This window comes from Trichechus manatus, unplaced genomic scaffold (genome assembly GCF_000243295.1).
Source record: "Trichechus manatus latirostris isolate Lorelei unplaced genomic scaffold, TriManLat1.0 scaffold00167, whole genome shotgun sequence".
Classification (NCBI taxonomy): domain Eukaryota; kingdom Metazoa; phylum Chordata; class Mammalia; order Sirenia; family Trichechidae; genus Trichechus; species Trichechus manatus.
In genome coordinates this window covers 2,096,935-2,123,790 of record NW_004444103.1, presented here as the reverse complement: position 1 = coordinate 2,123,790, position 26,856 = coordinate 2,096,935, and the positions used below count along the sequence as shown (strand labels likewise).

Sequence of the window (26,856 nt, the reverse complement as noted above, 5' to 3'; positions counted from 1 at the left end):
TAAATTAAAGAAAATGGTCTTTATTCACCTTTGTATATTACTTTTACTGCTTGTAAGGTATTGATTTCATACTTCTTGAATGAAGCAATACACTTCATCACAGCTAAATCTGTGTTTCTTAACATTTATCTAGACAGGAAGGCATCATTATTATTCTTCATATATTCCCTCAGCCATAAATTATGAATAGCAGTAACCTTTAAATTTCCTTACCAATACAGTTTCTATTAGAAGACTGTGCATGAGTAGCTTTATGGTTTCTCCTTTTACTAGTCTAGTTCTAATAATGCCTGGCATTTATGGAGAACCTTTCAACTAAGCATCTGTCTCAGAGTGCTTTGTGAAATTTAAATTAATCCTCACATCATGTTTAAAAAGTAGGCATTACTCTTGTTATGAAAATAATTTGACACTGAAATGAGTATCTAAAGAAAATTACCTCAAGAAAACAACAGACACTTTTCATTTTACATCCTTTCCTCAACTCAGCACATTATTGCCTTAATTATTTCACAAACATTAACATAATTTATTTTAGTTTCCTACTCACTCTTTTGATTATTAAGTACTATGAGAATCCTCAGTGTCAAGTCAATTTTAGTTCTTTCAATCCATAACATATGATGGTACAATGGAAAGTAGTGAGTAACAGATAATGTCTAAACTTGAATAACTTCAGTTGTAGTCTTAAACTTGAAGAACACGGAACATGTAACTATAGCAAAATGTTTTGGGACTGGCTAGCTAATTTATAAGGAGTCACTGGGTTGCAACAATGGGCTCAAGCATAACAACGATCATGAGGATGGCACAGGACCGGGCAGTATTTCGCTTCGTTGTACACAGGGTCTGTATGAGTTGGAATCAACTCAACGGCACCTAACAACAACACTGGGTTGCACAAATAGTTAAAATGCTGGACTAATAACTGAAAGGTTGGCAGTTCAAACCCACCCAGAGGGGCCTTGGAAATAAGTCCTGATGATCTGCTTCTGAAAGGTCACAGCCATTAAAAACCTTATGGAACAGTTCTACTCTGCACACATGTAGTTGTCATGAGTCGGAATCAACTTGATAGCGACTAACGACGATGACAGCTAATTTATAGATTACAGATTTATATTAAAAAGCAACTATCAACCTGAAGAACAGGAAATTTGAATTTATTTGAATTCAAATATTTGAATAAGATACCTATGCAAGGTCTAACCAATAACAATCTAACAGTTTATAAAATAACACTCATGAAAACCTTCCTGACTTGTCACTTAAATAATGAGATACAAAGACAGAAGAGTATGAGAAATCTCAGTGATACACTTTCATATGCTCCAAAGAACTGCATGAGTTCAGAAAGGTATATGATAAGATGCGAGGATGGTGGAGCATAAAGTTCAAGGCAGCGGAGAGACCGGTGAGCAGAGGAACAGAGGTTAAGTGACTTGCTCATGACTTAATGGCTCCTATGGCAGGGCCAATCCCAGAAAGAACATATCAAATACCTCAAAACTAAGTAACACTTTTCTGATAATTCATGGGTCAAAGTTGCAATAAAAAATAAAAGAGAGTATTTTGAACTCAATGAAAGTGAGGAAACAAGTTATAAAAAATTGTGAGATGTCACTAAAGCAGCATTTATGTGGGGATTTATAGCACTAAATGCCTATATTGGAAAAAAAAAAAAACCTCTCAAATCAGTGACTTCAGCTTCCACTTTAAGAAATAGAAAAAAAAAACAACTACAAACTAAATCCAAAGCAAGTAGAAATAAAGATCAGAGACAAATCAATGAAACAGACATCAGGAGAAAGGAACTTCATCAACTTGATGAAGAGGATCTACCAAAAACTCACAGCTAATATCAAACTTAATGGTAAAGGACTGGATGCTTCCCCCCATAAGGTCAGGAACAAGACAAGGATGACTGCTTTCACCACTTCCAGTCACCATTTTATTGGAGATTTTAGCCACTGCAATAAGGCAACAAAAATAAATAAGAGGCATCTAGAATGGAAAGAGCAAAGTACAATTGTCCTTATTTGTAGATAACAGGATTGCCTATGGGGTAAGCCAATGGAATCTACTGAAAAGCTAATACAACTAATTAAGTGAGTGTCTTAGGCTGGGTTCTCTAGAGAAGCAAAACCAGTGAAGTATACGTGTGTGTGTGTGTATATATATATACATATACACACACACACAAATACGTACATATATGTGTGTATATATGTATATATACATATATGTGTGTATATATGTATGGATATACATACATATATATGCATATATATACATATACACATATACATACGCATATATATATACACATACATACACTGGGCTTTTTTAGAAATTGACATACTGAGGCTTAAATTCATAAGGCAATGAAAGCAACCCAAAACAGCCAAAACAACTTTGGAAAAAAAAAATGTTGGAGGACTATCCCCATGTGAGTTCAAGACTTATTATATGGCCACAGTAATCATGGCAGTGTAGCACTGGCATTAAGATAGAAATATAGACTGATGGGACAGAATAGAGAGTCTAGAAGTAGATCCACAGATAAATAGGTAACTAATCTTCAACAAAGTTGCTAAGGTAATTCAACGGAGAAAGGATAGGTTTTTCAACAAACAATGCTAGAATTTTTTCCCCAAATCTTCTTTCTGACAAGCAGGAAATAATTTTTTTCAGTAGATTGTCTTCATTGGCTAAATATACTTCCTTTATGAATAGCTATCTGGATTCTCACCTGCCTCAAGATTAAGAGAAAGTAAAATAGATTAGCTTCATATCTGAAAGAAATTAGACTTAATAGCCATGGACCAGCCTTCGTGTACAAGCTGCTTTTCAGGAAGAAAGTTAATTTTAGAGGATGTCATTAGACTACTCAGATCGGTATAAGGTTACAACTAGAGTAAACTAAACACTTCCTGTTGTTGGAAAGCAAAAGGTAAAGCATTCAGTGTACTTGTAATTGTGAATGTACAAAGTTGGAATAAACTGTAGTTAACATGTTTCCAACAAATGTTTCACTGCTGGCAGTTCAAAGGCATGATGACTGCATACCATCAAACTGTACTTCTTCATGAGACCCAACATAACTATTCTCTTCTCCATGAACTAGTCTATGATCACTCGCCTTTACCCTATCAACTTTCTCTTCTTCATTGTTTTCACAAAGACTTTTAGTGACAATCACAATCTGAATCTTAATGGTGTCTTAAATGGAGCGAATTCCTATAAACTCAACCAACTCTGCTAGTCAACTCTTTGGAGTTAAAAGAACAAAATCACTAGCAAGTAGAACAATAAATAGATAATCCATGCATATATATACACACACACACAGTTTTACTTTTTGTTTTAATCAAGGTATAACATAGAGCACACACATTTGAATCAAATCACTTTGACGATATTTGCTTCTTTACCAGGATTTGATGTTTAACTACTTTACATGGCAAATACTCAATTTCCTGGTGAGATCACATAGTTTATTAAGCATTTCCTATATTCCAGGCACTGTGTTAGGCATCCAGAACATGACACAGTTCCTGACTTAAAGTAATTCATATTCACAAAAGGGGAGGAGAAACACATTAAAAAATTGTAATTCAATGAGCTAAGATGGCACCTGAGTAAAAAAGAAGAGAAACCACTGGCACATCCTACAGTGGGGAGATTTTATGGAACAAACATTGCTTGAACTATCTCAAAAAGGGAATGGAAATTTGATAGGCTGATTGAGAGGAGAAAGGTGAGACATAGAGTATGAGTACGTGCAACGACCCAGAGAAGTAAAAGACTTGTGTTGAGAAAATTATACATGGTTTAACATAGATATAATACAGGTCATATATGAGAAATGGGTAAGAGTCCAGAAATTAGGCAGTGGCAAAATTTAGATGAAATTTGCATTTGAAGTTTCTTCTGACATAAATAAGATACATCCTAGGACCATCATCTGGACCATAAGTTACATCCTAGGACCGTCCTCCAAATGGCTAAGTTGGAAGGGAGTGTGAAGCAGGCGCCCAGGAGCTAAGGTTAGTGAATACCAGAACTGTGTTTAGCTGAACTTTGTGTGTCTGCCTACATTTCAAATGGCATAACTGATCCTCAGATTATTCATTACCTTCTTTCAAACTGAAGAAGAATACCTATGATGAAAAGCTTCTCTAATCCTGTATGGATTCATATGTAGACATAAAATGCTGGCAATTCTTTGGCCCAGAAAACAAGGTACTTTCAGTATAAAACATTCTGCTCTAACAATAACGTAGTCTTTAAGCAAACACCCAGAAGTAAGTAATGAGTACAGTGGACATCTAATATGTGTTCTAGCTGGGGCAGAGGTAAGGCTCTATTGTTCTGAGGAAATAGTGAAAAGTCAGCTTCTGCTACTACAATCACCGACATGAAGCCACCATGGAGGATGCTTGTTTATGGAAGAAAGTGAGACAATGCTTTTCTCTACCTCTACAGTGAGGATTCTGGCCAACTCCTCAGAGAAGATCCAAGGTAAACTCACTGTGGAACAACTGATGCATGTTCTCAAGTCTCCTTTCCTTTCAGAATTAAAAGAAGAAGTCATTTCCTTTAACACTTCATAGCATGATTCATGAGTCTGCCATAATTCGTTGCTACTGGAAAAAAATACTTAGAAGGAATTTGCAAACCATATATGAATTATTTCTGGCCCCTCACCTGTGGTATTTGACTACAAAGTCTTGGAAATGAATTGCTTCTTATATGAAAGGATTAAAGGAGGAAGGAGAACTTTTCTGTGATTTTCAGTTTCGGAAAAGTGGTACTTTTTGCTAGAATAACAAAAATAAAACTCTCCTGTGGAAGGTGAATTGAATTAGACATTTATGAAATGCAACTGAACTTCCATTCCATTTTTCAGCAAATGATATTAATTTACTGGCTAAAGTAGCAGTCATCTAGTCTTGGCTATTCCAATAAAATTGGATATTAAATTTTTCTTATAAATTGAAGAAAATTACCTATGATTATGATTTCACCAGCAGTTTTTCTAATGCTTTTTGGATTCATATGTACATGTATAATGCTTGCAATTCTTTTTAAATGTTAAAATATAAATTTTGTCTGCTTGAGGAAAGGAAAGGCCTCAAGTGAGTTTTATGAATTTAACTGAATGATTATTTGTGAAAAATGAGGATGGTTAATTATTCAATAACATATCTGTCATCTATTCCTGATGTATTATTTTGTATGGAAAGATCAGGAGAAATTCTAGGATAACTGCCTATAAACCAGGCACTTAGAGACACGTTTTAAACTCTCTGAATCCTAACTAATAATATATGGGGGATATCCAGCTAAACATCCTGCATTTAGCTAAAAAAAAAAAAATGTAGCTCCTAAAAATTTTTAACAAAAATGAGGAACTTACAGAGAACTCGAATCAACCAGAACTATATACAAGAAAAAATAAAAGGCATATATGTACTCCAGGCAAACAAGAGGGGCAAGAAAATGGGGAAATTAGACTGACTAGTGAATTAGAAGGAGCTCTGGTGCTGCAGTGGTTAAATCGCTCAGTTGCTAACCAAAAGGTCAGTGGTTTAAACCCACCAGCTGCTCTGCAGGAGAAAGACATGGCAGTCTGCTTCTGTAAAGATTTACAGCCCTGGAAATGCTACGGAGCAGTTCTACTCTGTCCTATAGGGTAGCTATGAGTCAGAATTGACTCAACAGCAACGAGTTTTAGTGAATTAGAGCTCCTAAGGTGACAGTATTTCCTCCTAAAGAAGATGGTTGTTTGAACATACCACTAAATAGCTTCTCTCTTGCCAAGTTTTAGAAACAAACAAAAATTGTACATATTCCAGTAACTCCTCAGAAGGCTCTCCTTTGATACTCAGAAAAGCAAATAGAGGAAACAACAATGACAAGCACAAATATACAAGCTGAGTTTTACTTCCTACATTCAGATTTGATAAGTGGCTTAATACATAATTGTTGCTGTTGTTAGGTGCTGTCGAGTCAGTTCCAACTCATAGCAACCCTACGTACAACAGAACGAAGAACTGCCCAGTCCTGCGCCATCCACACACTTGTGCTATGCGTGAGCCCACTTTTGCAGCCACTGTGTCAATCCATCTCCTTGAGGGTCTTCCTCTTTTTCATTTGTACTCTACTTTACCAAGCATGATGTCCTTCTCCAGGGACTGATCCCTCCTGATAACATGTCTAAAGTATGTGAGACATAGTCTTGCCATCCTTGCTTCTAAGAAGCTTTCTGGTTATACTTCTTCCAAGACAGATTTGTTCATTCTTTTGGCAGTCCATGGTATATTCAATAGTCTTCACCAACACCATAATTCAAAGCCATCAATTCTTCTTCGGTCTTCCTTATTCATACTCCAGCTTTTGCATGCATATGCGGTGATTGAAAACACCATGGCTTGGGTCAAGCGCATCTCAGTCTTCAAGGTGACATCTTTGCTTTTCAACACTTTAAAGAGGTCTTTTGCAGCAGACATGCCCAATGCAACATGTCTTTTGATTTCCTAACTGCTGCTTCCATGGGTTGATTGTGGATCCAAGTAAAATGAAATCCTTGACAACTTCAAACTTTTCTCTGTTTAGCTGCTTACTGGTCCAGTTCTGAGGATCTCTGTTTTCTTCATGTTGAGGTGCAATCCATGCTGAAGGCTATGGTCTATGATCTTCATCAGTAAGTACTTCATGTCCTCCTCACTTTCAGCAAGCAAGGCTGTGTCATCTGCATATCAAAGGTTATTAATGAGTCTTCCTCAAATCCTGATATCCCGTTTTCCTTCATATAGTACAGCTTCTTGGATTATTTGTTCAGCATACAGATTGAGTAAGTATGGTGAAAAGATACAACCGTGACACACACCTTTCCTGACTTTAAACCACACAGTATCCCTTTGTTCTGTTCAAACGACTGTTTCTTGATCTATGTACAGGTTCCTCATGAGCACAAATAAGTGTTCCAGGATTCCCATTCTTTGCAATGTTATCCATAATTGTTATGATCCACACAGCTGAATGCCTTTGCATAGTCTATTAAACACAGGTAAACATCTTTCTGGTATTCTCTGCTTTCAGCCAGGATCCATCTGACATCAGCAATGACATCCCTGGTTCCACATCCTGTTTTGAATCTGGCTTGAATTTCTGTCAGTTCCCTGTTGATATACTGCTGTAGCTGCTTTTGAATGATCTTCAGCAAAATTTTACTTGCATGTGATATTAATGATACTGCTCGATAATTTCCACATTCGGTTGGATCACCTCTCTTGGGAATAAGGATAAATACAGATCTCTTCCAGTTGGTTGGCCAGGTAACTGTCTTCTAAATTTCTTGGCATAAACCAGTGAGCACTTCCCGTGCTGCATCTGTTTGCTGAAACATCTCAGTTGGTATTCCATCAGTTTCTGGAACCTTGTTTATCGCCAATGCCTTCAGTGTAGCTTGGAGTTCTTCCTTCAGTACCATCGGTTCTTGATCATACGGTACCTCCTGAAATGGTTGAATGTCGACCAATTCCTTTTGGTACAGTGACTGTGTGCATTCCTTCCATCTTGTTTTGATGGTTCCTGCGTTGTTCAATATTTTGCGCATAGAATCCTTCAGTATTGCAACTCGAGGCTTGAATTCTTTCTTCAGTTCTTTCAGCTTGAGAAATGCCAAGTGTGTTCTTCTCTTTTGGTTTTCTACCTTCAGGTCTTTGCATATGTCATTATGACATGTGAAAGACAATAGTTTCTTTTAATGGAATAATCAGTTCAGCAAAGCTAATTTATCTTAATATTTAATATGTATCTGAAATGACCACCACTTGCTGTTCCCATATAGTACTGACACATATAATGCATAATGACTGTCATTTTGAATTATTAGGTTTGAACATCTCCATTTTAAGAAAGGAGCTCTAGTGGCACAGTGGTTAAGGGCTCAGCTGCTAACCAAAAGGTTGGCAGTTTGAATCCACCAGCCGCTCCTTGGAAACCCTGTGGGTCAGGTCTACTCTGTCCTATAGAGTCACTATGAGTAGGAACTGACTAGATGGCAAGGAGTTTGGTTTGTTTTTTTTTTTTTTTTTTGGTATATTAAGAAACACTGACTAGAAATATAGACACTCAAAGAGTAAGGAAAAAAATGAGAGAAACACATAAAACGAAAATCTTAATTTCAAGAATATTACTACTGGGGATTCCAAAACACTTAATGTGCTCATGAGGAACCTGTACATGGATCAAGAGATAGTTGTTCAAACAGAATGAGGGGACAGTGCCCGGTTTAAAGTCAGGAAAGGTGTGTGTCAGGGTTGTATTCTTTCACCATACCTATTCAATCTGTATGCCAAGCAAGTAATCCGAGAAGCTGGACTATATAAAGAAGAATGGGGTATCAGGATTGGAGAAAGTCTCATTCACAATCTGCATTATGCAGATGATACAACCTTACTTGCTGAAGGTGAAGAGATCTTGAAGCACTTACTGATACAGATCAAAGATCACAACCTTCAGTATGGATTACACCCTCAACATAAAGAAAACAAAAATCCTCACACCTGAACCAATAAGCTACATCATGATAAATGCAGAAAAGACTGAACTTGCCAAGGATTTCATTTTACTTGGATTCACAATCAACACCCATGGAAGCAGCAGTCAAGAAATCAAAAGATGCATTGCATTGGACAAATCTGCTGCAAAAGACCTCTTTAAAGTGTTAAAAAGCAAAGATGTCACTTTAAGGCTAACGTGTGCCTGACCCAAACCATGTTTTCAATCTCTTCATATACATGTGAAAACTGGACAATGAATAAGGAAGACCAAAGAAGAATTGATGCCTTTGAATTATGATGTTGGCAAAGAACACTGCATATACCATGGACTGCCAGAAGAACAAATAAATCTGTCTTGGAAGAAATACAGCCAGAATGCTCATTAGAAGCAAGGATGGTGAGACTTCATCTCACATACTTTGGACATGTTATCAGGAGGGCCCAGTCCCTAGAGAAGGACATCATGGTTGGTAAAATAGAGTGCAAATGAAAAAGAAGAAGACCCTCAAGGAGATGGACTGACACACTGGCTGCGACAATGGGCTCAAGCACAACAATGACTGTGAGGATGGTACAGGACCAGGCAGTGTTTTGTTCTGTTGTACACAGGGTCGCTATGAGTTGGAACCAACTCGAGAGCACCTAACAACAACACTACTGCTCTAGACAGTGAATAAGGAAGATCAAAGAAGAATTGATGCCTCTGAGCTACTGTATTGGCGAAGAATACTGAATATACCATGGACTGCCAGAAGAACAGGGGCTCCAGTGGCACAGTGGTTAAGAGCCGGGCTGCAAACCAAAAGGTTGGCAGTTGGGATCCACCAGCTGCTCCTTAGAAACACTACAGGGCAGTGCTAACTCTGTCCTATTGGGTCATTCCGAGTAGGAATCAACTTGACAGCAACAGAACAGCCACAAGAACGAACAAATCTGTCTTGGAAGAAATACAGCCAGAATGTTCCTGAGAAGCAAGGATGGCAAAACTTCATCTCAGTATTTTGGCCATGCTGTCAGGTGGGACCAGTCCCTGGAGAAGGACATCATCATCCTTGGTAAAGTAGCGAATGAGTAAAAAAGAGGAAGACCCTCAAGGAGATGGATTGACACAGCAACTGCAACAATGGACTCAAACACAGCAATGACTGTGAGGATGGCTCAGGACTGGGCAGTGTTTTGTTCTGTTGTAAATAGGGTCACTGTGAGTTGGAACTGACTGGACAGCACCTAAAAACAACAACTTCTCTCAAAATTTATATCTGAGAAGGCAGCAAACTTTTAGCCTTTTTGCTATCTTGAAATATTATTTAATCAAATTAGAAAAAAAGAAGATGTCTGGCATCACTGCACTGTAGGAGAAAACAGATTCTCTGCTTTGTGCGCTTCCTTCAATCATGTGGTGGCAGAAGCATCAGCATCTTCATGTGTATATACTGATAATGTGGGACCAAGCCATGAGCTCAGGTGTATGAACAGACAATAGGTTCTTTTTCTAACAACTGTCAGAAAGGTCTTCATGACATGTCTAAAACTCAAAATTTATTTTCGCAGGAAGTCTCTGTCATAGATTGAATTCTGTTGCCCAGAAATATTTGTCAACTTGGCTAGGTCATGATTCCCAATATTGTATGATTGTCCACCATTTTGTGATTTCATGTGATTTCCCTGTGTCTTGTAAATTCTATCACTATGATGTAATAAGATGGATAAGCGGCAGTTACATTGATGAGGTCTACAAGATTAGATAGTGTCTTAAGCCAATCTCTTCTGAGATATAAAAGAGAGAAGCGAGCAGAGAGACATGGGAACCTCATACCACCAAGAAAGCAGTGCTGGGAGCAGAGCACATCCTTTGGACCTGAGGTTCCTGCGCAGAGAAGCTCCCAGACCAAGGAAAGACTGATGACACGGACCTTCCTCCAGAACCGACGGAGAAAGCATTCCCCTGGAGCTGACGCCCTGAATGTGGACTTGTAGCCTACTGGACTGTGAGAGAATAAACTTCTCTTTGTTAAAGCCATCCATTTGTGGTATTTCTATTATAGCAGCACTAGATAACTAAGACAGCCTCCAAGATTGATTTTGTATCCAGGACATTTTAGGCAAATTAAATAATAACCTAGGAGTATACTATGCAATAATTCATTCTGAAACTCTAGGGTTCACGAATAGATGTTCTATGGGACTATGATTGAGATTATTACATGGCTATGTTAGATAAGCCCTTCTTTTTAAGTTTTTCAAGCCTAAATCATCTTGATTATAATTTTGGGTGCTTGACTGGTCAGCTATTCACCTGCTAGGACATACCCATAATTGTTTCCTGAGAAAAATCCCTCTTCTGCCTCCAAGTATTCCCTTAGCACCTGGTGGAGGATTGGCTACCAATTGGGATGAAACATCTCCATATGCCACCTTTATTCCATAAATAGGCATTTGCATCTGACATCCACAAACGGAATCTGTATGCCAAGCACTTGCCAATGAACAAGACCTTCAACTGCCCAATGCCCATGTTAAGTTTGAGCTATACATTTACCAATCTATATACTATGATCAATTTTTTTTTCCTTATCCCTGTGAGTCACTAGCTCTCAACCTGGGCTGCACATTAGTATCAGGGATAAAATTTGTATCTGTGCTTCTCATCCCAGTATGCATATTAGAATCACCTGGGAAATGTTTAAATAATACTCCTTCCTGGGCCCACCCCAGACTAACTAAAAGAAAATCTTGGGTGCAGGCCAGAGCTTGAGTCTTCTTAAATTCTCCCCTCGTTGGTTCTTATGTGCACAGAGGGTGGAGATGCACTGACACAAATACACTATACTGGCAGCTAGAGAGAGAATGAAACTCACCCTCATGAGATTCAAATCATTGTATAAAATGACTTTAGCATAAATAATATTAGGTTAATGCTTTAAGTCATAAAATTATATTGGGCCCACACTGTGATCCATTAAATACTGTCAAATTTCCTCATCTTTTCATGTATAGTTATTTAACGACTGGTTTAGGGCATAGACTTTGGGGTCAGAAAACTTGAGTTCAAATTCGGTCTCTGCTACTTGCTCAGTGGTCTTAACCTCTCTGATCCTCAGTTTCCCTATATCAAAATGGAATGTTACTACCATTCTCACAGAGAGATTATGAGGATTAAATAGGATTATGTTGAGCAGTAGGCAGTAACAGTAATGAGTGAACTAATAAAATGACAGAGAATTAGAACTAGGGAAGATCGACAGAGAGCTTTCTTTTTACCTCCCTCATTTTACAGACCAGGTGTCTGAAACCCAGAGAGTAAATGCCTCTGGATCACAGAGCCACTTAGTCACAAATCAAGAGAGTCAATCTTACTTCAGTCTGCAAAAAGTGATCACATAAGTCCTTCTGTTATCTGCTTAGGTGAGAGCCATTATCTGATGGGTTTGTGGATGAAAATCTCTCCATAATGACTGATTCACAGCGATTTGCACTGTTAGAATGTAAAAGAGAATTTTTATCTTCTACTGCACTGAGGTGCTCTTGAACCCAGGAGTCAAATATACACACTTACTGGGATATATTCCAAGGACAAAAAAGAACTGCAAAGAAACACTGAGCTTTATTTTGTAAGTTTATTGTTTGTAGTGGGATTGGTACAGTATTTCTGAAACTATTTTGTGTGCATTTTAAGACAGAAAATAAGTAAATATATTGATTTAAAAGTATGTTTATTAACTATGAAGTGATACACAGGATCTTTTTTTTTCTTTTGTTTGATTTTTATGCATTTTATATAAGGACTGCCTTGGAAACAAGCCTATTTTCTCCAGTCAGTTTCAATGAATGGCTGTACTGTACCACATGCTACACTGGTTCAGGGTGAGAATTTTCTAATAAACCTTTCTTGATACTAAAACTGCTTCCTTTCATATCAGGCAAAGGTCCACACCAAGCTAAGAGTAGGCTGGATGGGCCCTGAGTTTCTTGGGGGAAATCCCCAAGTCAGCATGTTCCCCCTTAGCAAGGAAATGGGCTAAGGGGGGCAAGTTCTAGTCCTCAAATAAAAGATTAATCAGCAACAAGAATGCTGTCCCATCCTTGTGATGCCTGCCCTTACGAAGGAGCTGCATCCTTAACTCACACGGAATTTCAACGTGCCTCCCTCTTTTCTGGACTAGAATAGAAAGAGTGGGCTGAGTTTTGTGATGTGTAGGGGAATGCCAGTTGTTGACTCTGCAGGGCAGAGGAGCCTCGACCCTCTCTCTACCACCAGCAGTAGTGGGCAAGGGCACAGTTGGCCTTGGCCATCTTGTGCACGTTGTGTTTCCTCTTGATCACTGGACTCCAGCTATGGAAAGCCTGTAGCAGCTCACGTGACAGCTTCTCCAGCATCGGCATCCACCAGTACTTCTTCTCCCGGCACTCAGTAATCATCCACTTCATGGCCAGGAAGCAGTGACGTTGGTCTGATAGGGGCACAGGGACCTGGTAGAAAAGAGTGCCCCTGAGAATGGGTACCAGCTCAATCACAGACTCACAGTTTTTGAGAGCCTGGTGGAAGACGGTGTAGGGATGGCATTCAATGCTTGCCTGTTCCTCAGCAGAAGCAACATGGTACTTCTCAAATTGCTTCCTTTTCACAGTTTCCAGGGCCTGTATCATGAGGAACCTAGCCAGCACTTTGTTCTTCCTTTCATCGTCATGTTGGTGAATTTACTGACCATTGGGTCTTCAAACACAGCGCTTGTTTTGGTCGCTGGGGCAGCTTTAATGAGCTGAGTCTTGCTGAGCTCCCACTCATACTTTTCCTCTGCAGTCAGCTCGCCCATGGGCTTGTCGTAATATTCCTTGCCAATCTGGGGATCCTGGTACTCAGGGCCATAGCGGCTCCACCTCACCTGAGGTAGCCCTGGAAGCCACAGGACAACACCCCACACACCCAGGGCCAGGCCCAACCACCATCACACCGATACATAGGATCTTGACTTTTAAATTCCATTACCACTAAAAGGAACCAGGGCTAATTACAGGTGTGGTGCAGGGGGACAAGGTGAGCCCATAACATCTCATGCACCAGAAAGCAAAGACTGATGGTCCATATTTAAAAAGAAAAAGGAAAGAAGAGAAAACACACACACACACATATATACACACAAGCCTTTGGGACAATATGATCATCAAAAAAGAATAATGACAGGAATTGATTATAATACACTAAATTAAAAAAAAAGAATCCCATGAGTTTGTAAATAACACCATAGGTGAAAGGTAGTTGAAGAATCTCTAAGTAACACCCATGGATTTTTTATTAAATACAAAAGGAAAAACAGGTGCTTCAAAGGGAAAAGAACTGGAAGATGCCTCTTTAACCAAATGATCATACTTAACATCACCAATATTGGGAAACATTGCTAATATAGGACTCCTGATAGGATACAGTGGGAAGCACACAATATCAAGGTGGTGTTCTTGCTGAAAATGTTTACCTGAGGAAACAGTAAGACAAATTCAGAACAAGGAATATTCTACAGAACAACTAATCTGAAGTCTTTAAAAATGTCACTATTATGAAAGCAAAAAAAAAAAGCAACAACAAAACAACAAAAAAAAACCCAGGAAAACAAACAAAGGCAGAGGGGCACAGACACGCAGTCTAAATAGAGGAGACTAAAGAGACAAACAAAGGCAATGCACGATCCTTGACTGCATCCTGGATTGCGGGTAAAACCAGTTTTTATAGACATCTTTGGGATTAGGGAACTTTGAATATTAACTATATATCAGATATATTGAATCAATTTTAAACTTACTAGGTGTGATAATGGAACTGAGGTGATATAAGACAATGTTCTTTTCTTAAAAAATACATGCTGAAGTACTTCAAAAAATTACTTAAAAGTCTTTATTATAAAATTTTTTTGTTCAAGCTTTATATTTTGGAATAATTTAAGACTGACAGAAAAGCTGCAAAGGCAGTATTGAAGGTTCCTATATACCTCTCTCCCAGCATACGTTATCACGGTACACTTGTGAAAACTAAGAAACTTATGTTGGTACTATTAACTAAACTCCAGCCTTTACCTGGATTTCAGTTTTCCATTAATGTCTTCTTTCTGTTCCAAGATCCAATCCAGGACGTCACACTGCGTTTAGTTGTCACGTCTCCTTAATCTCCTCCTGTCTGTGACAGTTTCTCAGTATTCTTCTCATGATTTTGACAGTCTTGAAGAGTACTGGCCAGATATCCTGAAAATGTTCCCCAAGCTGGGTTTGTCTGATATTTTTCTCATGATTAGACTGGGTTTATGTTGGGGTTTTTGGAAAGAATACCAGAGGTGACATATACCATTCTCCTTACATCGTATTGGGGATACATGACATCCACATGACATCACTGGCATTGTTAAGTCTCATCACTTGGTTAAGGTAGTGTTTGCCAGGTTACTATTTTTCCCTTAGGCTACTTAGGTCTGCTCCTTTTCCTACCACCCCATCAGAGCAGTTATGGCATATATTTGTAATACAGTTAGATTCAATTGTCATTACCTGCATTCCATGCCAGGATCCCGACACTCTGGTTAGTGTGTGTGTGTGTGTGTGTGTTTTAACTTGCATACATTTAAGTACACTCTTTGTGATATACAGTTCTGTGAGTTTCAGCAAATACATACAACATGCATCCAACATCCTTGTACTGTACAGAACAGTTCCTTAACCCTAAAAGTTCCCTGTGCACCCCTTTGTTGTCAACCACTCCCCCCTTGCTCAATTTCTGGCAACTCCTCATCCATTAAAGTTTTATCATGAGATTGTAGCAATTTAATCACATCTTCAAGTTCCACTTCTAATTCTAGTTCTCTTGCTATTTCTACCATATCTGCAGCTACTTTCTCCACTGAAGTCTTGAACCCCTCACGGTCATCCATGAGGGTTAGAATCAACTTCTTCCAAACTCCTATTAATGTTGATACTTTGACCCCCTCCCATGAATCACAAATGTTCTTAATGGCATCTAGAATGGTGAATCCTTTCCAGAAGGTTTTCAATTTACTTTGCCCAGATCATCAGAGGAATTGGTATCTATGGCACCTATAGGCTTACAAAATGTATTTCTTAAACAATACAACTTGAAAGTTGAAATTATTCCTTGATCCATGGGCTGCAGAATTGATGTTGTGCTAGCAGGCATGAAAACAACATTAATCTCCTTGTACCTCTCCATCAGAGCTCTTGGGTGACTGGGTGCATTGTCAATGATCAGTAATATTTTGAATGGTGTGATCATTAAGGTTGTGTGTCAACTTGACTGGCACATGATTCTCAGTGGTTGGGCAGTTATGATATAGTTCGGCAATCATATGATGATGTAATCACTTCCATGCTGAGATTTGATATAATGTGAGCACCTCCACGATGGGATCTTCTGTGAGTAGCCAATCAGTTGAAAGGGAGTTTCTTTGGGGGTGTGGCCTACATCAAACATAAGTGGTCTCTCTGGCAAGGCTCGTGTACTTTTGCTCGCTCTGGATCCTGCAACTGGCTCCTGTTTGTCTGACTTCTGGTTCTTGGGACTTGGCTAGCAGCTTACCTGCCGTCTTCCTTGCCGATCTTGGGATTCTTCGATCTTTGAAGCCTGTGAGCAAGAGCCCTGCTGTCTGACCTGCCAATTGTGGGTTCACCAGCCCCTGTGGCTATGTGAATCAGGAGAAGCCTCTATCCTGACCCATTGACTCAGGATGTTCCAGCCTCTACAATCATGTGAGCCATCTCCTTAATATAAATCTCTCTCTCTCTCTATATATATATATGTATATGCTTTACTGGTTTTGCTTCTCTAGAGAACCCAGCCTAAGACAAAAGGAATTTTTTTTTTTCTGAGCAGTAGGTCTCAACAGTGGGCTTAAAATATTCAGTAAACCATGTTGTAAACAGATGTGCTGTCATCCGGGCTTTGCTGTTCCATTTATAGAGAACAGGCAGAGTAGATTTAACATAATTCTTAAGGGCCCTAGGATTTTTGAAATGGTAAATGAGTACTGGCATCAACTTAAAGTCACCAGCTGCATTAGCCCCTAAGAAGAGAGTTAGCCTGTCTCTGAGGCTTTGAAGCCAGGCATTGACTTCTCCTCTCTAGCTATGAAAGTCCTAGACGGCATCTTCTTCCAAATAAGGTTGTTTTTTCTACCTTGAAAATCTGTTGTTTAGTGTAGCCACTTTCATCAATTATCTTAGCTAGATCTTCTGGATAACTTGCTGCAGCTTCTACATCAGCACTTGCTGCTTCACCTTGCACTTTTATGTATAGAGATGGCTTCTTTCCCTAAACCTCATGAATCAACCTCTGCTACCTTCAAACTTATCTTCTGAAGCTTCCTCAACTCTCTCAGCCTTCATAGAATTGAAGAGAGTTAGGACCTTCCTGTGAATTAGGCTTTGGCTTAAGGGAATGTTGTGGTTGGTTTGATCTTTTATCCAGATCACGAAAACTTTCTCCATATCGGCAATAGGGCTGTTTCATTTTCTTATCATTTGTGTGTTCACTGGAGTAACACTTTTAATTTCCTTCAAGAACTTTTCCTTTGCATTCACAACTTGGCTAACTGTTTGGCACAAGAGGCCTACCTTTTGGCCTGTCTCTGGTTTCCACATGCCTTCCTCACTAAGCTTAATCATTTCTAGCTTTTGATTTAAAGTGAGAGACGTCTGATTCTTCCTTTCACTTGAGCGCTTAGACTCCACTGTAGGGTTATTAACTGGCATAATTTCAATATTATCTTGTCTCAGAGAATAGGGAGGCCCGAGGAGAGGGAGAGAGGCAAGAGAACAACTGGTTGGTGGAGCAGTCAGAACACACACATTTACTGATTAAGTTCTCCATCTTATATGGGCATGGTTCAATTACAATAGTAACAATTACAACAGTAACATCAAAGATCACTGACCACTGATCACCATCTAATAATATAATGATAATGAAAAAGCTTGAAATATTGCGAGAATTACCAAAATGTGACACGGAGACATGAAGTGAGCACATGCTGTTGGAAAAATGGCGCCAAAAGGCTTGCCTGACACAGCGTTGCCACAAACTTTCAATTTGTGAAAGACACAATCTATGAAGCACAATAAAGTGAAGCACAATAAAACAAGGTATGCCTGTATTCTGTTTTCAGTATCTATTAATATACAATTGTAAATATTAAATATGTAGTTGGATATATAAATTCAGATTTACAAGGGAGAAAAATAACAAAAATTTGGAAGTCATTAACACAGAAATGATGCTTATAACCAGGGAACCGACTGAGGGCATCGCTATAGGTCACTGGTTCTCAGCCTGGGATGATTTTTCTCCCCACAGGCCCCCAGAGACATTCAGAAATGCCTGGAGACATGTTTGATTGTCTTGACTGGGGGTCAAGGGGACTGTTGGCATCTACTGGGTGGAAGCCAAGGATGCTCCTAAATATCATTAAATGCGTGGGCAGTTCCCAGCTATAAAGAATTATAGTACTCAAAATGTCAGTACTGCTGAGGTTGAGAAAGTGTGGAATAGATTTTAAAAACGTCTTTCTCGTGTGAAGAGAGTAAAGAATCATAAAGGCCTTTTTCAGATATACAATTGCTTAGAAAATATAACACTTAGCTACAAGTTAAAAACGGCTTATTATGTTATTTCACAAGCAGAAAACTGAACTAAAAATAGTTCAAGAATTACATTATAGCATTAAATTTAAAATGGCTGCTGTTACATACTGAAAAATAGTTATAAGGAAAAATTATACTAATTGCTATAAATTGGATTATAAAACTGAATGCATATATTAAGCATGTTTTTTTATGAAAGAAATAAGATGAACTCAATGTAATAACCGCTTAAATAAAAAAAATTCAGATTCATAAACTCATAAAGACCATATGTAGTCTCCAGTATTCTTCTGCTAGACTATGCTACCTCTGTATCTTTGTATATAGGAATATATGGGCACATGAATGAATGAACAGTATAGCCTAGCTCTATTAGGTAGGAATAGATACATCCACCGAGTAAACAGAAGAAGAAATCTAGAATATGAGTATAGATTTAACTCTGGAGTATGGATGTAGACTCACAAAATCCCTAGAAATGGAAAAAATTCTAATAGTGTGAAGGAAATAACAGAAGAGGATTTGAAGTAAATAGAAATCCTGCTTTTTAGGGGGAAAATTCCAATATACAGAATGATTCTAGTATTCTTCAGCATCTAGCATAACATGAGCTGTCTATCATCACAAATCTTTCTCACCAGAAATTCTCTGAAGCATTTATTTTCTGGAAAGTATTAATGAATGTAGTTTGAAGGTTGAGTAAGATGCATTCACAGTATAGAAGGTAACTTTATAGCATATCATTGGATCACATCTACTTCATACATAGAGTTGTAGATGGTCTTTCACACAGACAAATGCTAAGATCACAAATTTACCCTAATATTAATGTTTTTACTACTGGCCAAAGCTGAGTATAGTGCAGGAATATTGAGATTAGAGGTGAAATATATCTAGATACGAGAAAGTAAATATAGAAAAAGAAAAAATCAGTGTTGAAAGGTGTATGAAGAAGACCTCACAAGGAAAATGGAAGAGGTAAGAGAGACAAATGCACTTAACAGATATTCTGTACTCAGTCTAATCACAATGAACATAAAGAGAAGGATGACTTCCAATATAAAAATGATGCTTCTAACCATGGATAGAAATGTATTAAATGAGAATTACCTCCCACCAAATGAGGCCAAGTCGGCCAGTGCCATTCACTTTCAATGACCAATGAAGCATGATGAGAAGAATGACTGAGTCAGTGACAAGGATCTTACGTGTACCCCTTACCCACCCAAAGTCTCTTACAAGATTTTCTATGTTATAGACAAGTATGTTTCTTAAATGAGAGCTGTACACTGAGTTCAAGAAAGATTACAGATACACGATTTTACATAATTTATGAAGAAAAAGTTCATACTAGCCCACCTTAACTTTGAACCCAAAGAAGTTAAAATTGAGCTAACTCGAACACAAAGCTGACCACAACTCACCCTTCCCAGTTCTTTATCTTCAAGGGCCAGGACCCCAGTGCTTTCTGTGAAGAGTTTTACTTTGACCACGGGTCTAGGATGGGTAGTGGTAAAATCTCCTTGGGTTCCCCATCTGCAATGAAGGAAGAAAGCTTTCCTTTAAAATACAGCATTAATTTTTTTCCAGATAGTCATGTCTTCATAGATGGCACCTTAAACAATACAGAATCTTTTCGTGGCTCAATAAGATTTTCATTTTTGCTTTGTGTCTGACAGATGGCACAGTCAAGAAGAAAAATAACAGTAAACAATACACTTTACAGCTTGTAAGAGTTATTCATCTGTTCAAAAATTTAGCATGTTGGAGTACAAAACATAGGGTGCGATAAGAATTTAGGTTAAGGTTAAACATTATATACATGGTTACTGAAATCTATTATTAATCCAAATGCAAGTTACAACATGTTTGCATGGCTGAGGGATATGTTTCTGTAAGGGGTGGTTTCTCAGAAAACTATTTTTTCAGGCCAAAGATTTTACCCTGTCTTTTCTTGAAAAGTCTATGATAGGCATTTTCTTTATTTTTTTAAAAAGTGGAGATAATTATTTCAGGTCTATTACTTTATATGATTTTTTAAAACTCCTGTCAAAAAGAAAGAAACACTCATCATTAAAATATGAACCTTTTGCAGTTAATTTACCAATATACTCTCTTAGGAATGGAATAAGTCTGTCGACATCTGGCTTTGCAAATCATCATAACAAAATAACGTGTTTTCCTGGCTTATCTTTTAATTAATAGCATCTCATCTTTACCACACACCAATTCATCCTGGCTTATTTACAAACTTAAGTGACATACACCTGATACTAAAATATCTTAGCAATTTTCCTCATAACTATGACAGATTACAAGCAACGAGACTCAGCACAGCATGAATAAAATGCTATTAAGCAAAATACCACATAAGTGAAAGAAAATATGAAATTTGACAAAATCAGAATTCATGTTTAAAATAAGCCACCAAGGAGAAAATACCAATTTTCTTATGTTGTTTAAAATAAAATAACAAAATAATTTGCCATTGCCATGGAACTGTCTATTTTATCTTGTAAATCTTATTCAGAAAGCTTGAGAAATACAGAAAACTGAGGAGAGCAAGTAACATAAAAATTGAACAAATAATTGTGATTAGGTCTTCCTCTCCTATCACAGTAGGTATAATATTGTAACGTGTGTAATAAAGCAAAGAGGCCATTTCAATGACTGAAGAAACGAGAATGTAGATATGGTCTGTTCTTTTGAAACTAAAGTTATAAGCCAGAGGGAAGGGAGAGATTCAATTAGGATGGAAAAGCAGCTTAATTTCTATTCTAGATTTCTAGAAAGGGGTTAACAACAACAACAAAAAATCTCTGCAATTTCACAGAATTAAGATGATCTGAGATAAAGCAGAGCTAAAACAGGATTAAAAATAAAAGTAGATTCAGAACCAAAATAAGGGAGTAGGGAAAAATTCTCAATTTAGGGTGTGGAATCTTAAGCCTTGAATACAGTCAGGCAATCTGGTTAAAAACTCTGGAGCAAATCCCCTTGGCATACCCATCTTTATTTGACATCATGCGGTTAAGTCTGGAAGACTAACCCTTGGAGATCTTTTCTTATAATTGAAATCAAGTCACGCAGGCACAGCCTAACAGTTTCCTACAGAATTTGCTGATCTTTTAAACTAAATTCTTTTCATATAAATTCTTTTTTGTATTAAATCAATGAAATTTTTCCCTCTAATTTCAAAATCCTCTGGAAGTGTGTTTTTTTACACTGTTTTCTAAGAAATTCAGCTGAAATTCCCAATCTACTCTAACACATGATTTTCCAAAGAGAAACATATTGACTGACCTTGTTAACCATCACCGAGGCACCTTGTGATTCTGTCTTTTAAGCTCGCCTCCCTGCTCTTCTACATGAAGGGAGAAGTGTCACCAATTTTGCTTTATTAGACGGAATAAGACAAATCAATACCAATGCATATGTAAAATGTTGTGACTGATGGCTCAGACCTCTACCTAAATCCAGATCTCCCTGCTAGGATTAAAATTATTTACCCTATTGCCTTCTTAATGGAAAGGCTCCCAAAAGTTTCACATGTTTATAAACGCCACATGTCCAGAACTAGAATCATCAACCACCTCCAACGGTTCTACCTCATACATTCTCCATCGACTCAGTGATGTCATCATACACATAATCAACAAAGCTGGAACTATGGAGGTCAATCTAAACTTTTCCTTTACTACCTAAAGAGTAACATACACAACACAGAGATTAGAGGTAAAGAGAAAATAAATGTTTGTACTTAGAAATAAAACAAACTACTATATCTTACAATTTTTATTCAGTATAAAACATTTTAATCTCCAAATGTTTTTAAGTGTCCCATTGGGTAATGTAAAAATGTTCAAAAGTGACCATACCCAATGAGTTTGCACCTTTTATAACTTCAAAGACATGACTGCTTTTCAACCATTATAAAAACCCACTGCCATTGAGTCAACTCCGATTCACAGGAACCCTACAGGACAGAGCAGAATTGCCTGTAGGGTTTCCAAGCTGTAATTTTTATGGAGGCAGACTGCCACATCTTTCTCTCACTGAGCAACTGGTGGGTTCAAATCGCCAACCTTTTAGTTAGCAGCCAAGCATTTAACCACTATACTACCAGGGCTCCCTTTTCAATCATTGGACTTCTGTAACATTCAAGGACCAACAGGATGCTAGAATGGTGATAACGGGACAGACAAGCTTAGACACAGCAGACAAATCCAATAAACATAAGTATAGTTATACATTAGAAAACAGAGTTAGTTAAAATATATAGGAAGGCATTATTAATCTAGAGCCTGGAAGGGAACCTGGGATATCCATTCCTGAAACCAGTGTGCCGACAGAGGCAGGGACTAGGTGACTATTACAGCAATCCATAAGAATAAGTCTATCTAGAAGGCCTGGCGCCTCTCAGCCAAAGGCAGGGAACGTCCGGTTCCTGTGAAATGAGGAAGGTATAAATAATACGCTTTAAGGCTGGGAAACACTGAGGCATAAGAATGTCTGCAGATCCTCACTGTAACAGGGCCAGAGGGCGAAGCTTTTATTGACATTAAAACCAAACCAACCCCCATTGCCATCGAGTCAATTCTGACTCATAATTGACCCTACAGGACAAGGCAGAACTGCCCCATAGGGTTTCCAAGGAGTGGCTGGTGGATTCATACTGCCAACCTTTTGGTAAAGAGCCAAGCTCTTAACAACGAGGCCACCAGGGCTCCTTAACAGTCCTTATAAATCCAACATTCCAGTATGCAAACATAAATGGGGACACTTTGATAATTTCTCCTGTGAAAAAAAAGTAAAAGTTAAAAAGATATATACAGTTAGAAAATGTTTTTGCTTTCAATAAGGGATGAATTAAAATCCATGCTCCCCCCAAAAAATGGGTGAGGAGGGAGGAAGATAATAAGCCTATCTTCAATATTCATCAAGATGTTACCTTGTTTCCCACTTAATTGGCATGTTTAAACACTTTTAGGAATTGATACCAGTCATTATCTTCCTACCATTTTTTCTGCATTATGTGATAAAAGAATACATTAATCTTGCTGTCAGTTGGCTTTGACTCGAAATACACTGCCTTTCTCCGCTTCCATGACTGTATTATTTATGAGGATTCAGAGTTCCAATGTAAATCTTCCAATGAATAAAATAACTATAAAGCATCTTTACGAGGTAGCCAGTTCTATCAATTTGATTTTGACGTTGTACGTAACTCTATCCTTAACCAAATATTATAGGATTATTAGCCTATGTTTACTTCTAAAGCCTCCATTATTTAAATGTTCAAGCTGTCTAAAATTAATACTGATTCAAAATGAGAGTCTTAATTTTCCTGTTGTCTATATCTCATTGGGTTAAGAAATCATCTTAATGATACTATCACATTATTATATATACTTGGGATTGGTTTTGAACTTTCTGTTATATAGATCTGTCACCTAAGCTGTGCTATACTGTTTTCATCATTGCTGCTTTATAAGATGTTAAACATCTGTTAGAATAGGAAATGGACTCTTTTAAACTTATATTTTTATTCAGAAAAAAGGGAGGTCTCTAATTTAGTCAAAAAATGTTCTTTTTGAAATATTCCTTCCTGAAGTTTTAAAATTTCCCCTTCTATGTAGGTCTTACACATTTATTGTTAAATTTATTACTAGGTATTTTATATTGAGGTCCTAAGAATCTATTTCCCTTATATTGTCTGACTATTGTTATTATATAAGAAAGCCATGGATTTGTGTATGTTAAATACTAAATATCCAAATCAATATTAAACTCTCCTTTGTTCAAATGATAGCTCTGCCTTTTCAGTTCCAAAACTAATGATTGCTGTTTAAAATGTCTTCTTCATCAAATTAGCATTAATTCTAATATGATTGAGCCATTAAAATAATCAAATAACAATTACATATATTCCAAAACCATCACTAATTTTATAATAGAAAACATTAAAAAATATCCAATTACAAGGGTAGATATGAAAGGTCTTGAAAGAATTGCATATAATCTTAAGATTTCTCACATTGCAATTTTTCAATTTTAATAATTTAGGCATCTTAAAATGAAGAAGATATAACAGATTCATCCGAGAATATCTCCCTATATAAACGTTTTGGTCCCTAATTCAAACATCTTTCCGAACACCAGATATTTAGTAGCACTGATTTAGATATTCTTTTGGGAAGTAGAAAATAAATTTTTTTCCGGAAGTATTCTGCAACAGACTTCAAGCCAGGGCTTTGGAGTCAAACCAAACTCGCTGCCATTGAGTGGATTCTGACTCACGGTGACCCTAGATGACAGAGTAGAACTGCCCCATAGGGTTTCCAAAGCTGGAATCTTTATGGAAGCAGACTCTCACAACTTTCTCCTGCACTAGTAGAGCAGTGGTTCTCAAAATTTATTATACGTAAGAATCATCTGGGGATCTTGTTCAACTGTATATTCTGATTCAGTATATCTGGGGTGGAATACAAATTCTCAGCAGGAGTTCAAACCAGAATGAACCTGTTTGAAGCCCTGCGTGAAGCAGGCCTGAGATCTACTTCTGCTGTCCTATGGAGGCATTTGCCAGAAAAACTGAATTTGGATTCACCTAATTCATGGTAAACAGCCGAGATTGTGTTGGGTTGTTTTTAGTTATTCACACCTCGTGAGAAGACAGATGGGCACCCTTCACAAGTTCACTAAGAGGGATCAAGAGGGATAAAGACACCTAAGAAGGGGATGAAGGGAGTTGATCAGAAATACCTGCTGGTATCCTCACCTGTGTCAAGCAGTATCATCTGCAGCCATGTAACTTCTTGGGGACTGGATGTCAGGGAAACCTGCCTCACTGACTGAGGGCAAAAAGCTGTGTTCTCTGCTCTGTGCATCCTTCTTCATATACATGCACCCCAGTATCTTTTACTTACATTAAAGAAATCTGTATCCCTTGCCTTGTCAGTTGATACCTTACTATCAGCTATTGTCCTGCTCATGATGGCCACGTGCACTTTAAAGCCATTCTGAAATAGGTGTATATGTAAAACAGGTATATGGAGAATACTTGTAAAATATACCAAGTAGACCCAATAGCTTACTAGCAAAAATACATAAAACAAAAAAACCTGTGCTGTCGAGTCGATTCTGACTCATAGTGACCCTACAGGACAGAGTAGAACTGCTCCATAAGGTTTCCAAGGAGCGGCTGGCGGTTTCTAACTGCCAACCTTTTGGTTAGCAGCTCAGTGCTTAACCACTGCGCCAGGAAGCCTCCACATAAAAAGTATACAGGGCTACCTCTTTTCAACTGAATAACTTAATAATCTCTGAAAAGTGGGAATTAAGTTTAAAAAGATACTTACTAACAGCCTGGTTATTAGCTAAATAAATAGAAATGAAATAATAAAACACTGAAAGCATTAAAAAAAAATGACGTTAAACATTGTAAAAAATGCTTTTAAATACAACATTCCTGATGAATATAAGCAACTAAGACAGTTGCATAGAAAGATCTTTCTAAGCAGGAAGTGATAGTTTTCAAGGAGTAGCTTTTAATATTCAGAAAGTACAACGTTTCTAAGTGATTTCACTGGGCCCAGGAATATCAACATTTTACCCAACTTATGGGCCAAGACCAAAGTCAAGGGGGGACTCCTGAAATAACTAAGTTTTCATGGGGGTGTGGGTGGCTGGTGACACATCATTTACCATGATCAAAACTGTAAGGGTGAAGAAACTTATTTTGGGAAATTTAAGTGTCTGATTCCCACAAGCTTCTAGAAATTCAGGTCCGGACTATTGCTATCGGCTGATAATGAAGACACAGACTTGGGAGTGATAAACATGGGTGTGTAGTAGAAACTATGAGAATTAATGAGCTTGTGAAGGGAGCCCATTATACCTTCCTGATGATAAGGACTTGTGCCTTACAAGTCCGAGCCTATCCACATATCTATATGCCTGTGTGGGTACATGTATCTCAGGGCATATTTATTATTAATTTTTAAATAAATGGGATTATTCAAGCTATTCTATCACTTGTACTTTTATGTAACACTGTAACCTGAGCCTCTTTATGTGTTAGTACAGGGATTGGCACAGTTCTTTTTTGGATTATAAAGCATTTCCTTGTATGGCTGTGCCATAATTTATTCAATTACTCTCCTGCTGATGGATCTTTATGTTGTTTCCAATTTTAACTATTACAAGCAATGTTGCAACAGACATCCTTGTACTTATTCAATAGTTTCTACATCAATATCGTAAAGGACAAAAGACCAAAGAGAGAATACTAAGGCAGCCCAAGATTTAAAAATATTCTTAAATATGAAAGTTTACAGTAAGTAAACAGACTGATTCATAAAACGTTTACCTATGCTTCCAAATTTTACTACAAATTGTCTCATTATAATTTAAAGTCTAAATTTTAAAATAATGCATTACCATTCACAATCCAAGATTATTTGCTATAATTTTCAAATTTTATGACAGACATCCTTCTCCTTCACTTTTAGGTTAATCCACAGAACAAGTTTTAAGCTTCTTCCTTTAATTTTATACTGAATACATTTATAAATTTTTTTCATATATTTTATTAAGTCGGGTGACCAATGGCGTTTATAAAAATTGCCTTACATATCACTGTTACTGT

At 37.6% G+C, this 26,856-nt stretch overlaps 1 protein-coding gene and 1 pseudogene across 13 annotated transcripts in view; both read right to left on the bottom strand.

The window, feature by feature from the left end:
- The window catches only part of CADPS2 (calcium dependent secretion activator 2), a 573,575-nt gene that overhangs the window by 245,277 nt on the left and 301,442 nt on the right, over positions 1-26,856 (bottom strand). For all 13 annotated transcript variants that reach the window (XM_004386536.1, XM_004386538.1, XM_012558431.1 and 10 more), the window contains exon 7: positions 19,631-19,742. In XM_004386536.1, coding sequence (XP_004386593.1) covers positions 19,631-19,742 — 112 coding nt within the window. The remainder of the gene's footprint in view (positions 1-19,630; positions 19,743-26,856) is intronic.
- On the bottom strand, positions 12,817-19,376 carry LOC105756780 (28S ribosomal protein S7, mitochondrial pseudogene; annotated as a pseudogene).